General features: G+C 38.6%; 1 protein-coding gene across 2 annotated transcripts; it reads left to right on the top strand.

The window, feature by feature from the left end:
* Positions 1-78: 78 nt before the first annotated feature.
* DCLRE1A (DNA cross-link repair 1A) lies at positions 79-21,963 on the top strand. Of its 2 annotated transcripts, none has more exons than XM_032313819.1 (10): positions 79-234; positions 804-1,923; positions 4,106-5,806; positions 7,979-8,112; positions 9,204-9,322; positions 12,662-12,802; positions 14,303-14,448; positions 15,239-15,393; positions 20,186-20,327; positions 21,351-21,963. In XM_032313819.1, the coding sequence occupies exons 2-10, from the start codon at positions 1,458-1,460 to the stop codon at positions 21,509-21,511; spliced, it is 3,165 nt and encodes a 1,054-aa protein (XP_032169710.1). In that variant the 5' UTR covers positions 79-234; positions 804-1,457; the 3' UTR covers positions 21,512-21,963. The 2 variants fall into 2 exon arrangements, with proteins under 2 accessions (XP_032169710.1, XP_032169709.1); XM_032313818.1 differs by lacking the exon at positions 79-234 and adding an exon at positions 316-462.
* Positions 21,964-22,292: the final 329 nt, after the last annotated feature.

Here is a 22,292-nt window from a genome sequence, read left to right as displayed (position 1 = left end):
CCAGATTCAGCATGGGGAAAGTCTCTGGGTCCGCGTTCCTGGAGCTGTGAGAACCATTCCCCCCACACTTCACTTTGGAAATTAGCAGGTTTTAGAACAAAAATAAGATAAAATAATATAAATCAGTAGGACCTAAAAGGACACAAACTTTTTCAAAATCCCGCCCTTAGACCAGGGTCAGCCGATTCGACACGGCACTGGCAAGAGGAAGTTGTTCCCGCCAAGACACCAGAGGTAAAGCGGGTAGGGATATCCTCATGGGATGGGGTTTTAGTTTTAGCTTTTTTTTTTTTTTTTTTAAGTTGAGAGTCAATGGCTTTGACTTATACACAAATACAGTATCTTGTCGCCCCGCAGTGCTGAAAGTGCGAGCACGAACAGATTGTCAGCGGAGCTGGGGGAGGGGGGTGCCGAGAGGAGCGGATGCAGCTGGAGCTACTCCCGAGGGTGTACGGGTGGCAGGTGGGCTGGGGCGAGGATCCGGGTGGTCTGGGCCTCCGACTTCAGAAGCGGAGGGCTCTTTAGAGCTCTTATGGAACCGGCTGTGCTTGCAGCTTACTCATTCCCTGCCTTAGAAGGGGTGAGGCCTTTCTCACTGCAAGTTGGCCTTGCAGCCTCCTGAGCTCAAGGAGAAGGCAGAGCAGGTGGGAGGCATCAGGCAGGTGACCCTTGGTTTTGAGGCTCGTGGAGAGAGGGCTGACTACATCTAGAGTAGACCACTTATGCAGCTGGAGTTAGGAGTGTGGGTGCCCTCAATGCAGGCACAACTTCACATATTTGAATTTTGTTTGTTCATTGTGCAGTGTGTGCTCATTGCTGCTGAAGAAGACACGGGACTGACCCGGGAAGCGAAGTGGTCAGATATCCAAGAGACAAGAAGGGCAATTACTAAACCTCCTCCCCCTATTCACACACCTCTTTGATTATGGTGTGATTATGGTTGTACTAGCAAGCTGAGATAGCCATTTCATGTTTGGAAACCCTGCTACGCAGATTGCCCAGAGACTGTGGTTTTATTTGTGAATAATTTGGACAGTCGTCCAGTTGAAAGGGAACTGACAGGAGCTTTATAACAATTTTACAAAGCTCATTCTAAAGTTAAACTCTTGGACCTTTATTTCCTATGAGTGCTTAATTTTCAAAGTATTACTGATTTTTATGTTTATGAATCAAGTCCTTGGAAAGGCTAACACACTGGAATGAAATAGTGGTCGCAATGGGAAAATTCTCAGATGCTACCCCTGGGGTAGGTTCTCTTAATTTTATAGTGGTATAAATGGAATAGCTGGTGTTCTCAGGTATAAGGTTTGTAGTTTGCCAATATATTCATTACCAAAGCTTTAGATTCCCATCAAGTTAGTGGGGGTTTTGTTATTTTTTTTCCCTCAGCAAAATAGTTCCATTAAAAATTTTTATAACAAGAAATAGATTCTTATTTACTTAAAAATCATTTTGCCATGTTAGAAGATGATTTTTTGGAAGAGGACATCTGGGAATACAAATCTAAAAGAAAACCAAAACCAGTACATACAAATAATTGCTCTGAGAATATTCCAAAATCTGTTGAAAAAGCAACAGATGGAAAATACCAGTCAAAACGCAACAGAAATAAAAAAAGAACTGCAGAACTTAAGGAGAAGACAAAGGACCCCGAAGTGCGCCTCGGAGAAACAGATAGTCAGAATTCCGTAGCTTCTAGTCAGAATTCTAGCTGTGGAGATGGTATTCACCAGTCCCAAGACAAGGAGACAACTCCAGGAAAGCACAGTAGGACTCGCAAAAACAAACAGGTGTCTCCAAAGATACGTCCAGTTTATGACGGATACTGCCCAAATTGCCAGATGCCTTTTTCCTCATTGCTAGGTCAAACACCTCGGTGGCATGTTTTTGAGTGTTTGGATTCTCCACCAGTCTCTGAAACAGGTAAGACGACAAAAAAAGGGAGTAGTCTTTAAATAGTCTAAAAAACCTGCATTCGGCCGATGAATCAGTCCAATGGAACGAGCAAGGCAAGCAGTAAAGTGAAAGGGAGATGAGGCACTGAAGTGTAAATGACTTAGAAGGAAACAAGGAAACCCTTCTTGAGGAGGTTAAAGAGATCATCGTCAGTGGTTTAATTGTAGAGAATGTTGCAAACTTGAAAGCAATTGAAATGCATTGTATTATTTCGTAGAAGTCCCTAAACATCTCAGTGATTTTTCATAAATGTTAATTGAGCACAGACTATGCTGCCTTCATTCCGTTTACTTATTTGACTCTCACAATGATTGCAGAAGGTAGGTAGTATTGACGTTTTACAGATGAGCATTCTTGAAAGTTAAACTCCCCATTTGTTACCTTTTGTGAAACAGAAATTTAGAGAATTATGCATATAGTCGAGTCTTGTAAATGTTGAATTTATCATGCTATTTTACAGGAAGGAGATCTGGGAAGGAGTCTTAGATTTTTAAGATTTGAATTAAAAATGTGCCAAATGATAACTGAAGTAACGTTATGCTTTTATTATCTTTTGAGATATATAATGTCATGTTTAACATGTAGGTAGTCCTACTTGGGAGTATATGGAGAATGCGTTGTTAGGATGATTTGTATATTTCAAAGTTATATATACCATATATGGATTTTTAAATCTCAAAGAGTTAGAATTCAGCAAAATAAATATATTACTCAGTACGGCTTTCATGTTATTTATGATTCAGAGGACATCTTATTATTAACCTCTAGTTATTTTAAAGTACTGCGTAAAGACACAAAAGAAAAAAAAAATCTGTATTAGATTTTTTTTTTAAGATTTTATTTATTTATTTGACAGAGAGAGAGATCACAAGTAGGCAGAGAGTGTCAGGCAGAGAGAGAGGGGGAATCAGGCTCTCCGCTCAGCAGGGATGCTGAGGCAGATGCGGGGCTTGATCCCAAGACCCTGAGATCAGGACTTGAGCCCAAGGCAGCTGCTTAATCCACTGAGCCACGCAGGCGCCCCTGGTAGTAGCTTTTTTTTTTTTTTTTTTTTTTTAATAAAGTGGAAGTCTCGTCAAATGCTGCTAATTTGCTTTTAAGTGTTTTAAGTGGCTTGAAAATCAGAAATGGAAGTTGGAGTCTCACGGTGAGCTTCTCAGGGTGAAATGAGATTTTTCTTTTGGTTTTTCGCTAACTAAACTCCTTTGAATAGAATCTCAGATGGACTCTTAAACTGAATTCTGTGCCACAACAAATAACTTTTATGAGGTGGTTTTAAGTTAAGCAGCGAGGTCTTCTAATTTAATGTAACGTCTTTTTGAGGAGGGAAAGTGGATCATTTTTTGGATAAACCTGGAAATTGGGGCACCTGGCTGGCTCAGTCCGAAGAGCATGCAACCCTTGATCTCGGGGTCATGAGTTCAAGCCCCACCCTGGGTGTAGAGATTGCTTAAATTAATAAAACTTAAAACAACCTGGAAATTAACATACAAGGGGTTACGCCATGATGGTTTACAGACTGTTTCTCTATTATAATGTGACGACGGGGAATACGTCCCCGATTATTATTAAAGCTCATCAAATTCAATTTCATATCTTAGAATCTAAACTATTCAGTGTATGAACAGCTATAACTAATTAAGATATTTATTACTCTTATTGTATGTGGTATAAATATTAAATAACGGACCCTAATTGTGTACTCTAAATTGTCACAAATCCGTATTACTTGATAAGATAAAAACTGGGGTTGAACTTTAGTTCAACCAGTGAACTAGCCTTTTTCACTCTTTATTACCAGAACAATAATGAACTAGTGAGCACCTATAAACACCTTGTGTAAATATGGAGGGTAATTGAAGGGGCTCACGTTTGTGAGAGTTACTAAGGGAGGAAAAGGTGTTAGTCTTAACAAAATTTTTTTGGGGAAACAATCATCTGAAAAGAAATTTAGAAAAGTATTTGATTTAGAGATAATAACTAGCATGTTGCAAGGCCATGCTGGATTATTATTATTTTATGCTGGATCTTTTGACTGTATAAAGATAGGCATGGTGCTAAGGCCTCAAAGTAGGACTGAAGACTTCCCACTTAGGTTTTAAAGCTGTCGCTGCTTTGATCCTGCATTACCTTTTTTTAAAATTTTCAGAGTGTCCTGATGGTCTTCTGTGCACCTCAACAATTCCTTCTCATTTTAAGAGATACAGTCATCTCCTGCTGGCTCAGAGCAGGGCAAGCAGTAGTTCCTTCAGCAGCCCACTACCTGGGTCAGAGGATTGCTTCAGTGAGACTAATTCAGGCCTTCTCTGTGGCCTTGAGGAAAGATGGTCTCTGCATCAGAAGCCAACGGAAAGCTTAAGAAATGTTGCAGCTCACCCCTCGTTAGTGACACCGTGTCTAAGGAAATCTCAGTCTCCATCTGAAACCAGTAAAAAGATTTCTTCTTCTTCGACAGCTATCCAAACGTCCCAACAAATCCCACTATTTCCAGAAAGTGTTAATAAGGACAACCTGGTAGGAGTCGGTTTGGCTCTTGCTGAAGAACGAGACAGCCAAAGCAACTCAGAATACATATACTCCCCACTGCCAGAAAATGACTTTAGTAGCTGTGAAATCTCTTATTCTCCACTTCAAAGTGATGAGGAAACTTACAGTATGGATGAAAAGCTGGGTGATTCGCAGCAGGAGATACTCTTGACGGGGAGCTCTAAAGATGGCAGCGTGGAAGAAGATGACAGCCCCTCCACTTTGTTCCGAAAACTCCATGGGTCCTTCCTGAAGGACCAGCAGGACAGCGGCCCCTACTTGGACAGCTTCTTAACTCAGGATAAATACCACGAAGTATTGTATAAATCCAGCACTCTACCTGATTCATCTCAGCCTTTTTTCCAAAATAGGGATGTTTTTCCGTGCGATGACCCTGCGCACACCGATAATAATTTTGCGCTGTTTCCATCTGCGTTAGCACAAGGGCTTACTTCTAGTTATCAGGCCGCTAATGCAAAACTTGGTAAGCCAGAATGTCACCCATCTCAGTCAAATAAACAGAAACTGGTATTTGAAGAATCGGCTGTTTGCAATCGGGTTTCTCTTCCGTTGCTTAATAGTGAGATGCCCAAAGCTCCCGAGGGGCAGGGAGAAGGGGGTCTTTCTTTGCATCCAACCCAAAGTAAAATTAGAAAATCATCAAGTCAGAACGTCAAAGCAAAGAACAATGCTAATTCAGCATGTGTCTGCAGAAAGGCATTAGGTGGTCGACCAGACAGTAAAGTTACAGTTCCCAATAGAGAGAATTCTTCCAGTTCACTTAATACTCCCGAGTCCCAGAAAATGTTGCCATCTGGTCCCAACTGTCCTGCAACGCCGCCTTCTTCCAAAGTAATGAAACAAATGGATATAGGTGTTTATTTTGGACTCCCACCCAAAAGGAAAGAAGAGAAATTGCAGGAGGGAGGTGCAGTGGAAGGGATGAACTTAAATCCCGTTGTAAGTCCTAATGAAAAGAGGTCCTCCCGGCAGCGCAAGAGGAAAGCAGAAAAATCTTTAAGTGATTTAGAATTTGATGCAAAGAATTTAAGTGAGAGTCAGGCCTCTGTAGAACTTCCTAGTGAGAGGTCACGGCGTCAAAGAAAGAGACCTAAAAAATCAGATTCACTACAGGAAGGAGAACATCAGAAGAGGTCACATCACCTTAACAGGGCAGAATCCAGAAGAGTCAATTTAAGGAAAGACAAAGTCTTCGTAAAATCACCTTACGGCAGGCTGCAGAGAGGGAACTCGAAAACCCCAGAGTCACCTAATGCAGGACAATTAAGAACAAGGACATGTCCATTCTATAAGAAAATACCTGGTAAGTTGAAATAGCAATACTTTACGTATCTACAAAGAATCGGCTTTCAAAAATTGTGTGTTTATTGCCTATGTTGTGTGTGTTTGTACAGAACAATTTTTTGTATGTATTTCCTTTGTTTTTTATACATCATTGACTTGTAACATAGATTTTTTTTGCCTATTTAAATGTTTTTGTCCCATTCAATTCAGCAGACTTTTATTAAACGTATTTTGTGTACAAGATACTATACTAGTAGGTAGATTTCACAGATTTGACCCAGAGGAGTAAAGGTCAGCTTAATATGGAAGGAGGAGAGGCTCTCTGTAAGTAATTATAATAAAAACATATGTAAATTATAATTAAATTTAATTAAAGTGAAGTAACAGTCTCTAAGCGCTTAAGAGAAATACAAAGTGCTAAATAGCCTCAAAGAAGGAAAATTAACAGATTGTATAGATCATAATAAATGCTGAACTTTTTTTTATTATGTTCTGTTAGCCACTGTATAGTCCATAATTAGTTTTTGATGTAGTGTTCAGTGATTCATTGATGAAGTGTAACACTCAGTGTTACACTTATCACTCATCACAGCACGTGCCCTCAATACCCATCACCCTGTTACCTCCTCCCCTCTGAAACCCCCCAGTTGTTTCTCAGGGTCCATAGTCTCTCATGGTTCGTCTCCCTCTCTGGTTTCTCCCCCTTCAAATTTCCCTCCCTCCCCTTATGGTCCTCCATGCTATGGCTCCTGTTCTGCGTTTGAGTGAAACCATATGATAATTGTCTTTCTTTGCTTGACTTACTTCACTTAACATAATCCCCTCCAGCCCCATCCATATCGATGCAAATGGTGGCTCTTCATCCTCCTGATGGCTGAGGAATATTCCATTGTGTATATGGACCACATCTTCTTTATCGCTGAGGAATATTCCATTGTGTATATGGACCACATCTTTATCCATTCAGCTGCCAAAGGGCACCTCGGCTCCTTCCAGTTTGGATGCCAGATATTTTTAATCCCTATCATAATAACTTAGTTTCTCATCCTTTTTTTATTTTGTAAGTTCGCATGCCTTCATAGATGAGTTAGACAAATACGTCCTAAATGAATTTTATGAAACCAGTAATTCTTATCCTGAAAAGGATATAAAATCTGCCAAAATATACCTGGTTTCAGAAAGATTGTTTAAAGTACTTTGGTAGTCGCAATCCATAATTTGCTCAAAAGGTTTGTGTAGGGATTATCATATTTGTACATCACAGCACCAGTTTTGTTTTTTAGTACTTATGGCAATGAATTTTCTGTATTTTAAGTGAGCCTGAGACTAGTAGGCCATATGTAGGGATAAGCCTCAGTGAGTTGTGAAGGTGGGTTTGTTGACTTACCTATCACAATTCACACGCTTGGTTATTTCTTCCATGAACACTTTTCAGAAGAGCTCTGCCATTTTTTTTTTCTTTATTGCTCCTCTAGGTAGCCTGTCTTTGGCATTTATTTTCTTCTTTCCCTTCTTCCTCCCCTGCCTCCTGTTCTCCACAATGAAATTCAAATGCTACGGACATGCTGTCCATCTGTTACTGAACTGTGACCCAATGGAGGGCCACGACCACTGTAATATGTATGATTATTTGGGCCTGTGATCATTTCTGCGCCAGTATCAATTGCCACGATAGAATAATACAAGAAGAACATTAGCATTTTCCTTTCGCTGTTTCACAGAAGCAAAGGATTTTGGGTCAGTAAAAAAAAAAATAATAATAACTCATTTGCAGCTTAATTAATTTTTTTGGTACAGTTATTCACTTAAAAAAATACAAGCCTGGGCGCCTCCATTGGTTAAACATCAGACTCTTGGTCTCAGCTCAGGTCTTAATCTCAGGGTCATGAGTTCAAGCCCTCTGTTGGGCTCTACGCTGGGCATGGAGCCTACTTAACAAAACAAACAAAACTAAAAAAAAAAAAAATTTTTTTTTAAAAGCCAATCCTGGGATGTTTAGTAGAAACTTAAAAGACTAATTTTCATCTCTAGTATGCCTTTTTGCTGAATTTATGTTGCACAAATTTTTAAGTTATGACGTTAATTTGGAATCAAGATGTAAAGACATTAGGGGTTCACTGTTTACACTCAGACTGGCCCTTTTTCACGATGTTGGCTCTTGCTCAAGCAGCCATGTGCTCTTTTGTTGCAGGGACTGGCTTTACCGTGGACGCCTTCCAGTATGGACTGGTTGAGGGGTGCACAGCCTATTTTCTCACACATTTTCATTCTGATCACTATGCTGGATTGTCTAAAAACTTCACATTTCCAATTTATTGTAGTGAGGTAAGTGTTGGCCTTCCTAATTCTAAATTTATGACGTAGTGAATTTCTAAGCGATTTGGTTAAAAAAGAATAACATTTGAAGATCTATCATTCTACTAGAAAAGATGTGAGAACACAGATTTCCGCATTAAGATTCTCAGATGAGTTATTGTCAGTAGTTTAAAAAGACTTTTTTAAAAATGCTTTAGTATATGGCAACAGTAAACAACCTTACAGTGTAACTAGAACACCTAAGTTCCATTCAGTAAACATTTATTGATGCCCAAAAAGACATTCAGGGGGAAATACCCAAGTTCAAGGAGCTCACAGCCTTCGGGGGACACATTCACAGATACACTGCAATGGAATTGGTATTGTGACCAAAAACGGAAGGAAACACCAGCCAAGTAGAAGAAAGTGCTTTATTCTGGCCCAGGCCAAGGTTAGAGAAAGTTTCACAGTAGAAGAGATACCTTGAGTTAATTATTAAAAGGTGACTATTTTAATGTCACTACTAAGGGCTTCTACTAGAATTTAGTTTAATCCTCAAGCATTCTTAAATTATTTTATTGAAATAAAATGAATTTCTTTTTATTAATGAAGCAACCAAGGCTGGGAGAGATTAAGTGATGTGCCCTAAGTCCAGAGCCAATAATGGCAGAGTCAGAATTTGCAGGTCTGTCTGATTCCAGAACTAGGCAGAGGAAATAGGAGAGGACATCCCAAGTAGAGAGCAGAGTTTGCATTCAGGCATAGACATCTGAGAAATCTACGCATTGCAGGCTCTTCAGATAATTCCCAACGGCTAACCGTGAGATAGGGAACAACAGAAGATAAAGCCACAGAAATGAGCAGGGGCCCGTCATAACGGGTTTGTATGTCATCTGGGGATGAGGGACTTTTCACAGGTGAGGGAGAGTCCATGAACTGTGTGTAAGCAGAGTTGTGACAGAGTCATGGTAGGAAATTCTTCTGGCATTCTGGAGGGTTTCCATGAATGTAAGTAAGTGGGAGAACAGAGAGACTAAGATGCTTGGTTCTAAACTAGATCTGAAGTAAAAGACTTATCTAGTGTCCTACTGTATCAGCAATAAGCACATTCTGTTTTGCAGATAACTGGAAATTTGTTGAAGAGCAAACTTCACATACAAAAACAATACATCCATCCATTGCCGATGGACACGGAATGTATAGTAAATGGTATAAAAGTTGTTTTGCTTGATGCCAATCAGTAAGTATTAAAGTTACTTTCTGACTAGCCTAGTTTTAAAAACTATTTAAAATAAAATAAAAACATATTAGTTTGGGTATTAAAGAACATTCTTGTATTGGAACTAATATGGTTGATATTTTAAAAACTTTGAGTAAAACATGTTTCTCCTTCTGAAAAAAACAATGTATGCATTTACAGAATCAGAGATTAATTGTACTGAGAAATCCTTTAAATGTTACCTAATTCATTTTTAATGCATTTTAAATTACTGTCCTTGACATATGAGACCATCTTATTTTTTAAAAAAATATTTTAATGTGATGCTGCTGTTTTGAAGAGCTAACCTTTTGCCATTTTCTTTATTTTTTTAATTTTTTTGCCATCTTCTTTAGTATCGCTTTTATAGGTCAACAGCTTGCACTCCATTTAGATACCAAAGGATTTTTTCCCCCCTTTTAAGAAATCCTTCAGGCTTTTAATACTAAAGACTTGGAAGATTTTTTTCTTGGAAGTAGTTTCCCTTTTCCCCCTCATTTTTTCTTTTTAGTATAAAGCACTGTTGGTATCCTGTTACCAAAATGCAACTGTCAACTGCACTTCTGCCTTGTTTTCATAGGATTTTAGCCATCACAGGTGCTTTAAGAATTAAAATTAAGACTAGGTCTCCAAAAATCCAGATCCATGCTCTGTCTTCAGGTTGCTTTTAACTTTTTGTCTGCTAACTTTGCTGTTTTTTCTTTTTTCTTTTCTTTCTTTCTTTTTTTTTTTTAAAGAGGGAGTGGAGGGGGCAGCGGGAGAGGCAGAGAGAGAATCCTAAGCAAACTCCCCGCTGAGCGCAGAGCCTGATGCAGGGATCCACGCAGGGCTCAGTCTCACCACCTGCAGATCATGACCTGAACCTAAACCAAGACTCAGATGCTCAACCAACTGAGCCACCCAGGCACCCCTGCTGGTGCTTCTTTTTTAATCAATGATTTTAACAGCCCAAGTTCTGATATTTTTAGTTAACTTTATTAGGTACAATTTACATAAATGAAATAGACCTATTTAAAGTGTTTGCTGAATTTTGACAAAAATGCACAGCAGTGTAATACCCACTATAGAAAAATATAGGAAATTTCCCCCACCCCAGAAGATTTCCTTGTGTTCCCAGTCAGTCCCCAAACCCAACTCTAGCTCAGTCAGTCCCCAGTCAGTCCCTAAACCCAACTCTAGTCAGTCAGTCCCCAGTCAGTCCCCAAACCCAACTCTAGCTCAGGGGACCATTGATCTGTATTATAGAATACACTATGTCTTAAATTTGTCTTTCCTAGGGATTCAGTGAAATGAAATCCTATAGTATCCACTCTTTAGCCTCCAGCATCTGTCACTCATCATGTTTTTGAGATTCATCCATGCCGATGTGTGTATCAGTAGTTTGTTTCTTTTTTTTTGCTGAGTAGTATCTACTGTAAGGGCACACCAAGAAGTCTTTATTCACCTCTTGATGGACAGCTGATTTTTGTGTATTGAACTTGTATCCTGAGACCTTGCTAAACTTGCACATTAGTCATAGTAGGTTTTTTACAGATTTCTGAAAATTTTCTGCACGTACTATCATGTCATCTGTAAATATAGACAGTTTTGTTTTACTTTTTACTTTCTGTTCAGAGTGACAAGTTCAGCTTGTCTATGATCCTGGATCAGACCTCCAGTAAAGTGTTGAATGGGAGTGCTGAGAGCAGGTACTACCTTGTTCCTGACCCTACAAGGAAAGCTTACAGTCTTTCTCCCTTTAACTTGATGTCAGCAATACAGTTTTCGTAGATGCCTTTTATCAGGTTGAGGAAGATTCCCTCCATTCCTAGTCTATGGAGAGTTTCTAATCATGAATGGGTGTTGACTTTTGTCAAGTGCTTCTTTAGCTTCTACTGAGGTGATCACATCATTTTTCTCCTCTATAATGTTAACAGGGTAGACAATAATGAGGGACTTTTTTGAATTTTAAACCAGTCTTGTTTCATTGGGTTTAACTCCACTTAGCCTTTAAAATATATATATATTTTTGGGGCACCTGGGTGGCTCAGTTGGTTAAGCGACTGCCTTCCGCTCAGGTCATCATCCTGGAGTCCTGGGATCGAGTCCCACATCGGGCTCCCTGCTTGGCAGTGAGTCTGCTTCTCCCGCTGACCTCTCTCCTCTCATGCGCTCTCTCTCTTTCTCTCTCTCTTTCTCAAATAAATAAATAAAATCGTTTAAAAAATTAAAATAAATAAATATATATATATTTTGAAAAATATATATTGCTTTAGAAATAAATATATTGCTGGATTTGATATGCTAAATATTTTGTTAAAGACTTCTTTGTTTTCATAATGGATATTGGTCTGTAGTTTTTTTAATAATACTTTTGTCTGGTTTTGATATTAGGATAATATTGGCCTCACAAACTATTCTCTCCTACTCCATTCTGAAAGTTGTTGTATAGTATTGGGGCTATTTCTTCCCTAGGTGTTTGATAGAATTCCCCAGTAGTGATTGCAGTCTGAAGTTTTAGGGAGGGAGGTAAGAGGAAGTTTTTAGCTACAAAAGTAATTATTTCCTTTCACAGTGAAGTTTCAGATTGAAAGTTCTATGTGTTTTGGCAGTAATTTCCAAGCCCCAGTGTGTCCCCAAGACCACACTGATGCTCAGTGGTTCTCTAGAAGGACCCACCGGACTCAGAAGGGCTGTTGTCCTTACAGTTTTAGTGACAGGACAGATTAAAATCAGCAAAGGAAAAAGGCAAATGGGGGCCACGTGCAGGAGAAAGCAGGCACAGGTTTCCGGATATCCTGTGTCCGACGGAGGAGCACAGATGCGCTGGTTCTCCCGGCAGCGGCGTTCACCACATGGGCCACGCGTGGCCAAGCGGGGAGGCTCGCGTGGCCAAGCGGGGAGGCTCATCTGAGCCTTGAGTCCAGCCAGGGCTTTCACTGAAGGTCAGTCCTGTACACATGCAATGCCTGTGTCACTTGCCTTAGCTCCTCAGACTCCAGTCCCCTAGAGCAAAACAGACAGTTGATGCCAACGATGTTATCTATGGTGACTGTCCAGTTAAACTAGGGACACACAGGCCCCTGCCTCATTCAAGCATACAAAGCGCTCTTATCAGGCAGGATATTCCAAGAGTTCAACTCCTCTCTCAAGGGCCAGCCAAGGACTAGTCCTCAAGGCAGGCTTAGGTGGGGAAGTGTGGAGTTGGAACAAACAAGCCAAATTAGCCCTTTCCCACACACGTGCTGTGTCATGTGTATTACCTTGCTGAGCGTGAGAAGCCCTCTTCCTTCAGCTGCCTCGTGTGTGTTAAGACTACTCCTTTGAAATGTTTGTGTTCAGCTGTCCAGGTGCTGTCATGATCCTGTTTCATCTTCCTAATGGTAACGTCCTCTTACACACGGGCGACTTCCGAGCAGATCCCACCATGGAACGTTCTCGTCTTGCAGGCCAGAAAATCCACACGCTTTACTTAGATACAACGTAAGAGAAGCTTTCTTTGTGTTTTCCCACTGACAATATTTGCCCTGCTTTTTATGAACAATGTGTATGGTTGCTTAGGTAATCAAAACAATGGCTTATTGTTAAAAAAAAAAAAAAGAAGAAGAATACGACTTATTGTCAATTACCATTTTAAGATCATTTATCAAGAACTGCTTTTGAAAAAATACGTAGTGGCTTAAGAACAAATTTGGGATGACATGTCTTAACTAACTACAACTCAGTTTTTTCTTTTCTGTGATTTCCTTTGGTTTATGTGAGAATCCTGTTACTGAAACAAGGAAGAAAAATTGGGGGGCAAACTTTAGGAAAACACCCTTTTAGTTTATCTTTTCAAAGTTCCTATGTAACTATTAAGTATAATTGTGAAGAAGAAACAGAGGCCAAAATGTGATTCTGTTTCTGAATATTCAAAATTACTTTGTTTCTTCTCCAAAAGGTAACTTATAAGTGACAGCTTTGAATTTCTAAATGTTATAAACATAATGGTACTAGCCATTTTTTATTACATTTTAAAATACCTCATCAATTTGTTAGAAATGAATTATGTTGACTATTTCAACCTGTTTTGAGAAGTGAATTTGGATGGCATACTTTAGTAAAAAAGATGGTCTTCCCACATCCAGTTTTCTAACACTGTAGCTAATTTTTCCATTCTTGTATATGTACTCTAAATAAATTAAGAAAATAATAAGTAACTCCCCCCCCTTTTTTGCCTCGTGTTCTCTACTAGAATTCTGAATTTCTTTGTGAGTTTTTCACAGAGAGAAGACAAATGTTTTCTCTTCTTATGGCTGACTAGCAAAAACAATATTTTTTTTTAATGTTTGTACTTTATGACTTCTTTTTTTAGTGAAAAAATGCTTAATTTTCATCCCAAATAGAGATAGCTATCTAGTAGTCTTAGGGTTAATTTTTCATTGGGTGTTACTGTATTGAGGTAGACTGGATTTGTTGTATTGTAATACTCCATATATTTCTCTATCTCCTCAGAAGAGCAGATAACCATGTGAATATTAACTCTTTGATTTAAAACTGCTTCATTAAATTCACATTTCATTTTATTATTTTAAGAATTTTTTAAACTAAATCAGAATTCTTTAGTTCAAAGACAAACCCTGTCACTTGTATTTTCTTCAGTAGTGATGAGAGTTAAAACAAAAAGATGCCGAGGTATACAATTCACAGCTAAACTAGCCAGCTAGAAATGCCCTTGAAGCAAAAGAGGCAATTTCCTTATATGAGGGCAATAAAAGAAACACACTGTAAAAGCCGTATTGGAAATGTAGAATTCCATCATAAATTATCCATAGCTCGTAACAAATATTTTAACCACAGGCAGTGGAATGACCGCGGCGGGGTTAATGTATTACAGTACCGTTACAAGTAAGTTTGCTAGAGCTTGGTTTCTAAAATAGCATCTGCCTTAAAGCTGTGGCTTTTCTGTTGCTCATTTATAAGTACCATATTTCCATCTTACAGATACTGCAGCCCAGAATACTCCTTTCCATCTCAGCAAGAGGTTATCCAATTTGCCATCAACACTGCCTTTGAGGCAGTAACTCTAAACCCACGTGTTCTCATCGTCTGTGGCACTTACTCTATTGGAAAAGAGAAAGTCTTCCTGGGTGGGTGGTGGTTGTCTCTAATTTACATTAATATATTATAAAGATCAGATTCTCTTTTGCATAAAAGCCCTTTCAGTCTGGGTGCATGCACTCGATCCTTATTTCCTGAAATGGTGCAGTATTACCATTGAAGAAAAATTTGATAGAGTTGGATTCATTTAAACTTTGAAAGGCTTTCCTTAACGGAAACCCTTGTTAAGTGTGTTTGTGGTAGCCTTTACATCTGCAGAATGTTTACAGAGCAAATATCCTCACTACACTAGTATTTCAGGGAACTTTGAAAAATGACAAGTGCAAAGTCACATTGCTGCCTCCTTTGGGGATAACCATCAATTATTTTAGAGAACAGTTTTAGTTTTTGTACATAAATGATTTTGGATATGTAATTGTAGCTTGTCTAGATGGCGTTATACTATTTCACAAAATACTTTCTGTGTCTCCCTAATTATGGTCACGTCATGTCAGACATTAAAATATGAAATGATAAAGCCTGGGTTTTAACTCCTCCAACTTTGCTGCTTTTCCTCTACCCCTTTCTGTATATCTTTTGCAGTTTTTAAATACTAGGTCTTTAAAAAGAAATTCTTTGCATTTCTCATAATTTACTTCCTACACTTAACCAACAAAAGTATTTAGCCTTTTTGAAATATAGCAAAAGCATGAATGTTTTGAATTTTTGTTGGTGTTGGTGGTGGTAAATTCTTATTTTAAATTTTGATTAAGTTGTAACTTAATTATCTTTTTCATAAGCTGCAGTTTTACCATTTTAAACCTTTTCCTTTGCCTGTAGCCATTGCTGATGTTTTAGGTTCAAAAGTGGGCATGTCCCAAGAAAAATATAAAACCTTGCAGTGCCTCAACATACCAGAACTTAATTCCTTCATCACTACAGACATGTGTAGTTCACTGGTTCACCTCCTCCCAATGATGCAGATTAACTTTAAGGTAAGCATCCACGAGACATGCATTTTTAGGATGGACTAGAAAAGGTAATACAATGATTATAATCTGGAATGCCATCATAGCTGCATTTAATGCAGAGGAATTCAATTATAGTGGAGTCATAGTAAACCTTGTGCTAGAAGATCTTTTAAGTGGAAATAGAAATGTTTTTATTTGTTGTGTGTGTGCAGCTGTGTGGAGTAATTCATGGGCCTATAGGAACTAGAGAATTATTATAAAAGAAACAAAAATAGAAAAGTATGCAACTATCTGCTCATCCAAATCTTCTGTGTTTAGGATTGTGTTCCATTTCTTTCCATTGAGTGCGGAAATGAACAGAGAACTTTTCTTCAGATCTTTTCTGTGTTAATATTAATCCCTGATAACACTGATTTATGTTGGAATATGACTTGTTGTAAGGATTAAGTGAACCAGCGGAAGTGTATCCTAAGAGCAAGTTCTGGTATCGGCTTTGAGGTGTGGATTAAGATACAGAGAGGTTGGGACACACACTGGCTGGCTCAGTCGGTAGAGCATGTGACTCTTGATCTCAGGGTCGTAGGTTCAAGCTCCATCTGGGCACAGAGCCTACTTAAAAACAAATAAATAAGAAAAAGATATCTGTTAGGACCTCACTGTGATTTGGGGGACTTCTCTGTCAGATTTATTCATATACTAAGATTCTTTCCATTTACTAACATTTTGATAACCTAGCAATGAATACATCAGACTTGTGTATTAGAAACAAATCAGAACATAATGTACACCAAAGAATGTATTTTCACTTTTGCTATAATTTCATGAACTAACTTTTATAGAACTTTTTGAAATAGCTTAGGATGTCCATTACTGTATCTGCCTTATAAATAATAACATTTAAAATTTATTGATAAAATGAATATTTTAGCTCTATCCCTGGAATTACAAGGAAATTGTAAGTGACAGAAATCCTTTCTTCATGAGATTAAGGTGAAATTTTTATGGCCTATCATGAGTATATACTTCATAAAAATTTCAGGGATAAACAAAGCAGTGTTTTGTCCCTTTAAAGCCATGTTTGGAAACATATTTTAAATTTGGGAGGCTGCTAATTTGTATGGCGGTTAATGAAGTGTTAATTATAAAATGAACATTGATATCTTGAGGAGATAGCATTATTTTTAATGATTTTATCTTACAGTTTTATTTCCTACTAACTTAGTTTGTTCCATTTGAACAAATGATCCATTTAGGAAGATAGCAGGGGTGGACGAGTCAGAGTTTTATAGAAACGAAGGGACTAGAACTTTTCATGAAAGAGTTTTTAAGGTTCCCAGTGCTGCAGGGAGGTCATATAAGGAGAGAATGGCAATTTGGTGATTAGAACATCTTTGGTGACCTGCACAAAAAATGTTTTAGTGAAGTGGTATTGGGAGGAACCAGATGGCAGAAGGCTAAGAAGTCAATGAGAAGGTGTAAATAGCCTAAAAACATGAAAAAAGAAAACCAACATTACTGGAGCGCCTGGGTGGCTCAGTCAGTTAAGCGTCTGCCCTCAGCTCAGGTCATGATCCCAGGGTCCTGGGGTCGAGCCCCACATCAGGCTCCCTGCTCAGCTGGGAGTCTGCTTCTCCCTCTCCCTCTGCCCTTCTTACCCTCTTGTGCTCTTTCTCAAATAAAGAAATAAAAAACCTTTAAAAAAAAAAAAAAAGGAAAGGAAAAAAAGCTGATGGTCACACGAGACTGTATTTTTGTTAGTACTTAAAGGCAATATTTTGCCACCAAAAATAGTTTTGTTGCATCAGAGCCAATGCCATTTTGTGAAAATGTCAATGGATACGATTTTCAGTGTTTGTAAGGCAGGCTTGAAAGCCCTAGAAACCCCATAAAACCATTCATGCTGCCGAGTTTGACATCCCAAATCCACTTATTTGATACGGATTGACTACCACCTCTAATTTAAACCCAGCCAACCGAATGTGGTAAAACATTATAGTAATAAACAATAATGTAATAGATGATCATTTACCTGTGAGAAACAATTCTAGGGGCATATACCAAAATCATTTTTGTCACAGATAGGTTACCAATAAACAGACAAGTCATGGATCAGAGACTTTATGTTGACTAGATCATTCTTTTTTTTTTTTTTTAAGATTTTATTTATTTGAAAGAAAGGGAGCATGGCGGGAGTGGGGGGCACACAAGGATAGGGACAATCAGACTGCCCGCTGAGCAGGGTTGCTGCACCGCTGATCCCAGGACCCTGGGCTCATGACCTGAGCTGAAGGCAGACACTTAATCAGCTGAGCCACCCAGGCACCCCTTGACTAGTTCATTCTTAATAAAATTAATAAAATGGCAGTAGTTCCCAGATTGTGGTTTATGATTTAGTCAGTGGCTGTTGGCAGCCTTTTCTGTGTGTTTGGGTTGGATGAGAATCTCTTTCTGTTTGTGGCATAGGTTAATGATGTTTTTGTGGTAACTCTAATTTGTTTTATGAAAAGCATAAACTCTCACTTAATTCTACTGAATGATTTTGTGGAGCAAATAGGAATGGATGTGTTTGATGACCTGTATTGAAAAGTGGACTCTCACTTTATGATATTAAATGTGTAATTGCTCTAAACCTCAGTTTTGTATTATTTCCTTTTCCCTTTAGTTACATCCTAGACTAAGCGAGACAAAACACTGAAAATTTGTAGAGCCAGATTATAATGAAAGCTTAGTTATTGATCCATAACTTAAACTTTTTTGTGGGGAGGCAGTAGTTAGTAAGAAATACGACTGTTTAAATGGTAGGTATTGGGCTCCTGGGGGGCTCACTTGGTTAAGCAGCTGTCTTTGGCTCAGTTCATGATCTCAGAGTCCTGGAATCGAGCCCCATGTCAGGATGCCTGCTCAGTGGGGAACCTGCTTCGCCCTCTCACTCTCCTCTGCCTGCCACTCCCCCTGCTTGTGCTCTCTCTCTCACTCTCTGACCCTCTGTGTCAAATAAATATATAAAATCTTTAAAAATAAATGGTAGGTATTTAAATTAATAAGAGATCATTGATTGATACAGAGGAGAAATCAGAAGATTATTCACCAATGAAATATAAATATCTGATAAACACAATCAAATGTTTAGCTTCTAACTAGTAATCAAACATAAAACTAGCAAAACAAGGATATGTTTGTCTCCTACCAAATTGGCATACTTTTAAAAAAAGTAATATTCCGGGGCACCTGGGTGGCTCAGTGGGTTAAGCCTCTGCCTTCAGCTCAGGTCATGATCTCAGCGTCCTGGGATTGAGCCCCACATTGTGCTCTCTGCTCGGAGGGGAGTCTGATTCCTCCTCTCTCTCTCTCTACCTGCCTCTCTGCCTACTTGTGATCTCTGTCAAATAGATAAAATCTTAAAAAAAAAAAAAAAGTAATATTCCTATGCTGTGGCTTAGAGAAATTAGCACTCTCGTCCACTTGGGTAGAATTAGAAGTTAGGGGTAAATCCTTTAACTCAACAATCCCATTTCTAGGAATTTCTACTCAAAATGAGTCCTTTGTGAAAAGGTCAATCTGCAAGGCTTCTAGTTGCTAATGGTATAATAGATGATGAGAATTAGAAAAAGTTAAGAAAGGAAACATAGTTTCCATTACAAAAAAAAAAAAAAAAAAAAAAGACCCAAGAAGTAGGTTTTTTTAACCATCTCCCTTCTAGGCTCTAAGCTTCCAGAAGGTTGAAGGGCTATGTCTGGTATCCACCACTCTGACACCCACAACATGGCCTGATCCTGAAACAGACATATATTAGATGAGGAGTGAGTAGACAGATACATGGGTTTGTCTTTGTTTTCTTCAGAACTTTCTACCAGCATCTCCTACAAGACTTTAATAATTCAGAATATGGGTGATGAAGGCAGGAAAAGCAAACCTGGGGAAATCCAAAACGATACCATGGGCAGTTTAGATTTTTTTATTATTTTAAATAATGCTAAAACTTTATTATTAATTTACACTAAGCCCTCAACACTGGGTTTTGCCTGAAGACCAAAAGTATCAGACTTTTCTATCTCTGGTGCCATCACTGTTTTTATTTGGATTTTCCTTATCTTTCAAAGATTGAACCTTGGTCGTTGATTTTCAGATTTCATCAAATGTCATCACTTTTGATAACTTTAGTTTGGTTGTCTTAGGGTGTATTAGGAAAGCATAGTACTCCGAATTGTAGCAGCAGGAAAAGTTTTGCAAGTATTCTAGTTCATGTTTAAAGAGTGAAATGGAGTAAGACCCTGAGAAGAGTGCTAGTGCACTCTTTGAAATGTACGTGCATGTTGAATGTAATGCTGCTCATAGACTCATTCCCCCTTTCTCCACCTGTCAGTCCTCCGTTGTACATATGCATATGGATCGGTTTGGGCTGTTGTTTACCAGTGTTAGTATTGGTACCTCTAACACCCTAACAGTATATTCAGTATCCTAATAGTAGTAGGATTTGGAGAGTTCCTTCTTTCTATTTTCTTTTCTTTCTCTTTCTGTTGTTCTTTCTTTCTTCCTTTTTTGGTAGCTATCTGAATTGTAATCTTTCAATTCATAATTCTTATGTGGCCTCACTTTACTTTTTTTCAGCCTGCGCTCAAGCTTATTTAACTTTAGATAAAGGGAAAATTTTTTTTAATGATTCTGGTTTTTTCTGGAAGTACGGCTCTAGGTTATTGCAAATTAATGTGTACCAGGTGCACACTACCTAAGACTATACCCATGTGATCATTCTGTTTTATTCCCCATAACCCACCTTCACTGACTGTTAAATAAATATTCTGTTTCTATTTAACAGGCTTTACAGAGTCATTTGAAGAAGTGTGGTGGAAAATATGATCAGATTTTGGCTTTTCGACCTACGGGATGGACGCATTCTAACAAGTTAACAAGGATAGCAGACATTATTCCCCAGACCAAAGGAAACATTTCAATATATGGTATAATTAATTTTTTTCACTTTTAATGTTTGTTACAGCATTTTTAAAAAGGAACTGTAAAAATTCGATCTCAGAAAAACGGACACCGGTGGATCTTTAAAAATCAAGTTTCAAATTGCTCTGCACTCTCTAAAGCTGTCCCTGTAGTACGTCATACACTGATAGACAGGAACATGGCAGGAGGAAAAAGTCAAGGGCTAATAAGACATGGTTCGTTTGCGTGCTTGATGCTGTGTCGAGGAACGCATAGAAGAGGGGCGGATGGTGCCACTGGGCCTGGAAGCTCAGGAGCCACCCACTGTCCAACTGTCAGCAGGAAGACTGGATTAGATGCCATGACGGCAATCGACAGGCTTGACTCCTTTTTCTCATTTCCCGGTGGAGGTTTACCTTTGTCCTCAGAAATCGCTTATTGTAGTCGTGGCTGATGGAAACGTTTTTGATATGTCCCTGGACTAGTGACTTAATTTCATCCCCTAAAGATCCCAGTTAAAGCAGGACCCCTCCCTTTCTCTGTGCCACTTGATCTTTAGGAAAGATAAAGGGATTTTTAAGATTTTATTTATTTATTTTGCTTATTTTTTTCCCGTGTACAAAGTTCAGGGACTAGATTCTGCTTACTTGCTCTGGAAACCAAGAGTCTCTTGCTTGTCACTCTTCACATCTTTCTCCTAATTTTTCCAGGATATTCCTGAAATCCATAGCTGAGTGAAGTGCTGCAGAGAAGTCTAATTTAAAAAGAAAGCCTGATTAAAAATAAGAGTCTATAGAAATACATACGAAGTGTCTACATAGAAAAGTAATAGGATTATTTCATGTTCAAAGTTTTGTATCATTTTAATGTTTTAATCTTTATTCTCCATAAAAGTCATTAACAAACCTTTTTTTTATCAGAAATAAAGTACCAAGGAGTTTTTGACAATACTCTGGATTGCTTTCCTTTTTTATTTTGCTTTGGGCTTGTGTATTTTTTTTTTTTTAAATAATTGGATTTTTTTGTCTGCAATATCTTTTGTGTTACAGGAATCCCTTACAGTGAACACAGCAGCTACCTAGAAATGAAACGCTTTGTTCAGTGGCTGAAGCCCCAGAAAATCATACCGACCGTGAATGTTGGCACCTTGAAATCTAGGAGGACAATGGAGAAATATTTTAAAGAGTGGAAATTGGAAGCTGGATATTGATGTGACCCGAAAGGACTCAGATCTAGTTAAGTCACTTAGCTAGAGCTTGTTACTCGTTAAATATTTAGTGATCTGAAATATGCTGTGTGTGGAAAACCTTGTGAAGGCTGCTCGGATAGCTTGTTTTCTCATTTATGTGTAGTATGTGTGCTGCCGAAGCGAGCACTCTCATTTATGTTTAAATAGCGTGTTGCTGGTGCCAGGCATCTCTCAGCATCATCAGTGATGATGGAGACTGGTCTCCCAGGCCCTGGATTCTTGCTCCTTCATCGGGAGCAGGTATCCTCTGCATCTAGCCTCAGGAGAGGCAGCAAAGGCAGCCTTAGGGACCAAAGGACTCCTGATCATAGATAAAGGACACTGAAAGCTTTATATATAAGTAATTATGTATCTTTAAAATTATTTAATATGGAGCATATTTTTATGAAATAACTTTTATAATGTACTTAAATAAAAAAATCTTAAATTTGCCATAGTGTCTTTTGGTTTTTAGGATTTATAGCTGTGATGTTCGTGCAATTTTATTTTATTTTTATTTTTATTTTTTTAAGATTTTATTTATTTATTTGACAAACAGAGATCACAAGCAGGCAGAGAGGCAGGCAGAGAGAGAGGAAGGGAAGCAGGCTCCCCGCTGAGCAGAGAGCCTGATGCGTTGCTCAATCCCAAGTCCCTGGGATCATGACCTGAGCTGAAGGCAGAGGCTTTAACCCACTGAGCCACCCAGGTGCCCCTGTTCTTGAAATTTTTTAAAAATTTCAAGGGAAATAATTCAACATTT

Source organism: Mustela erminea, chromosome 14, assembly GCF_009829155.1.
Source record: "Mustela erminea isolate mMusErm1 chromosome 14, mMusErm1.Pri, whole genome shotgun sequence".
Classification (NCBI taxonomy): Eukaryota; Metazoa; Chordata; class Mammalia; order Carnivora; family Mustelidae; genus Mustela; species Mustela erminea.
The sequence above is the reverse complement of the archived record's forward strand: the minus strand, read 5'-3'. Positions and strand labels throughout refer to the sequence as shown.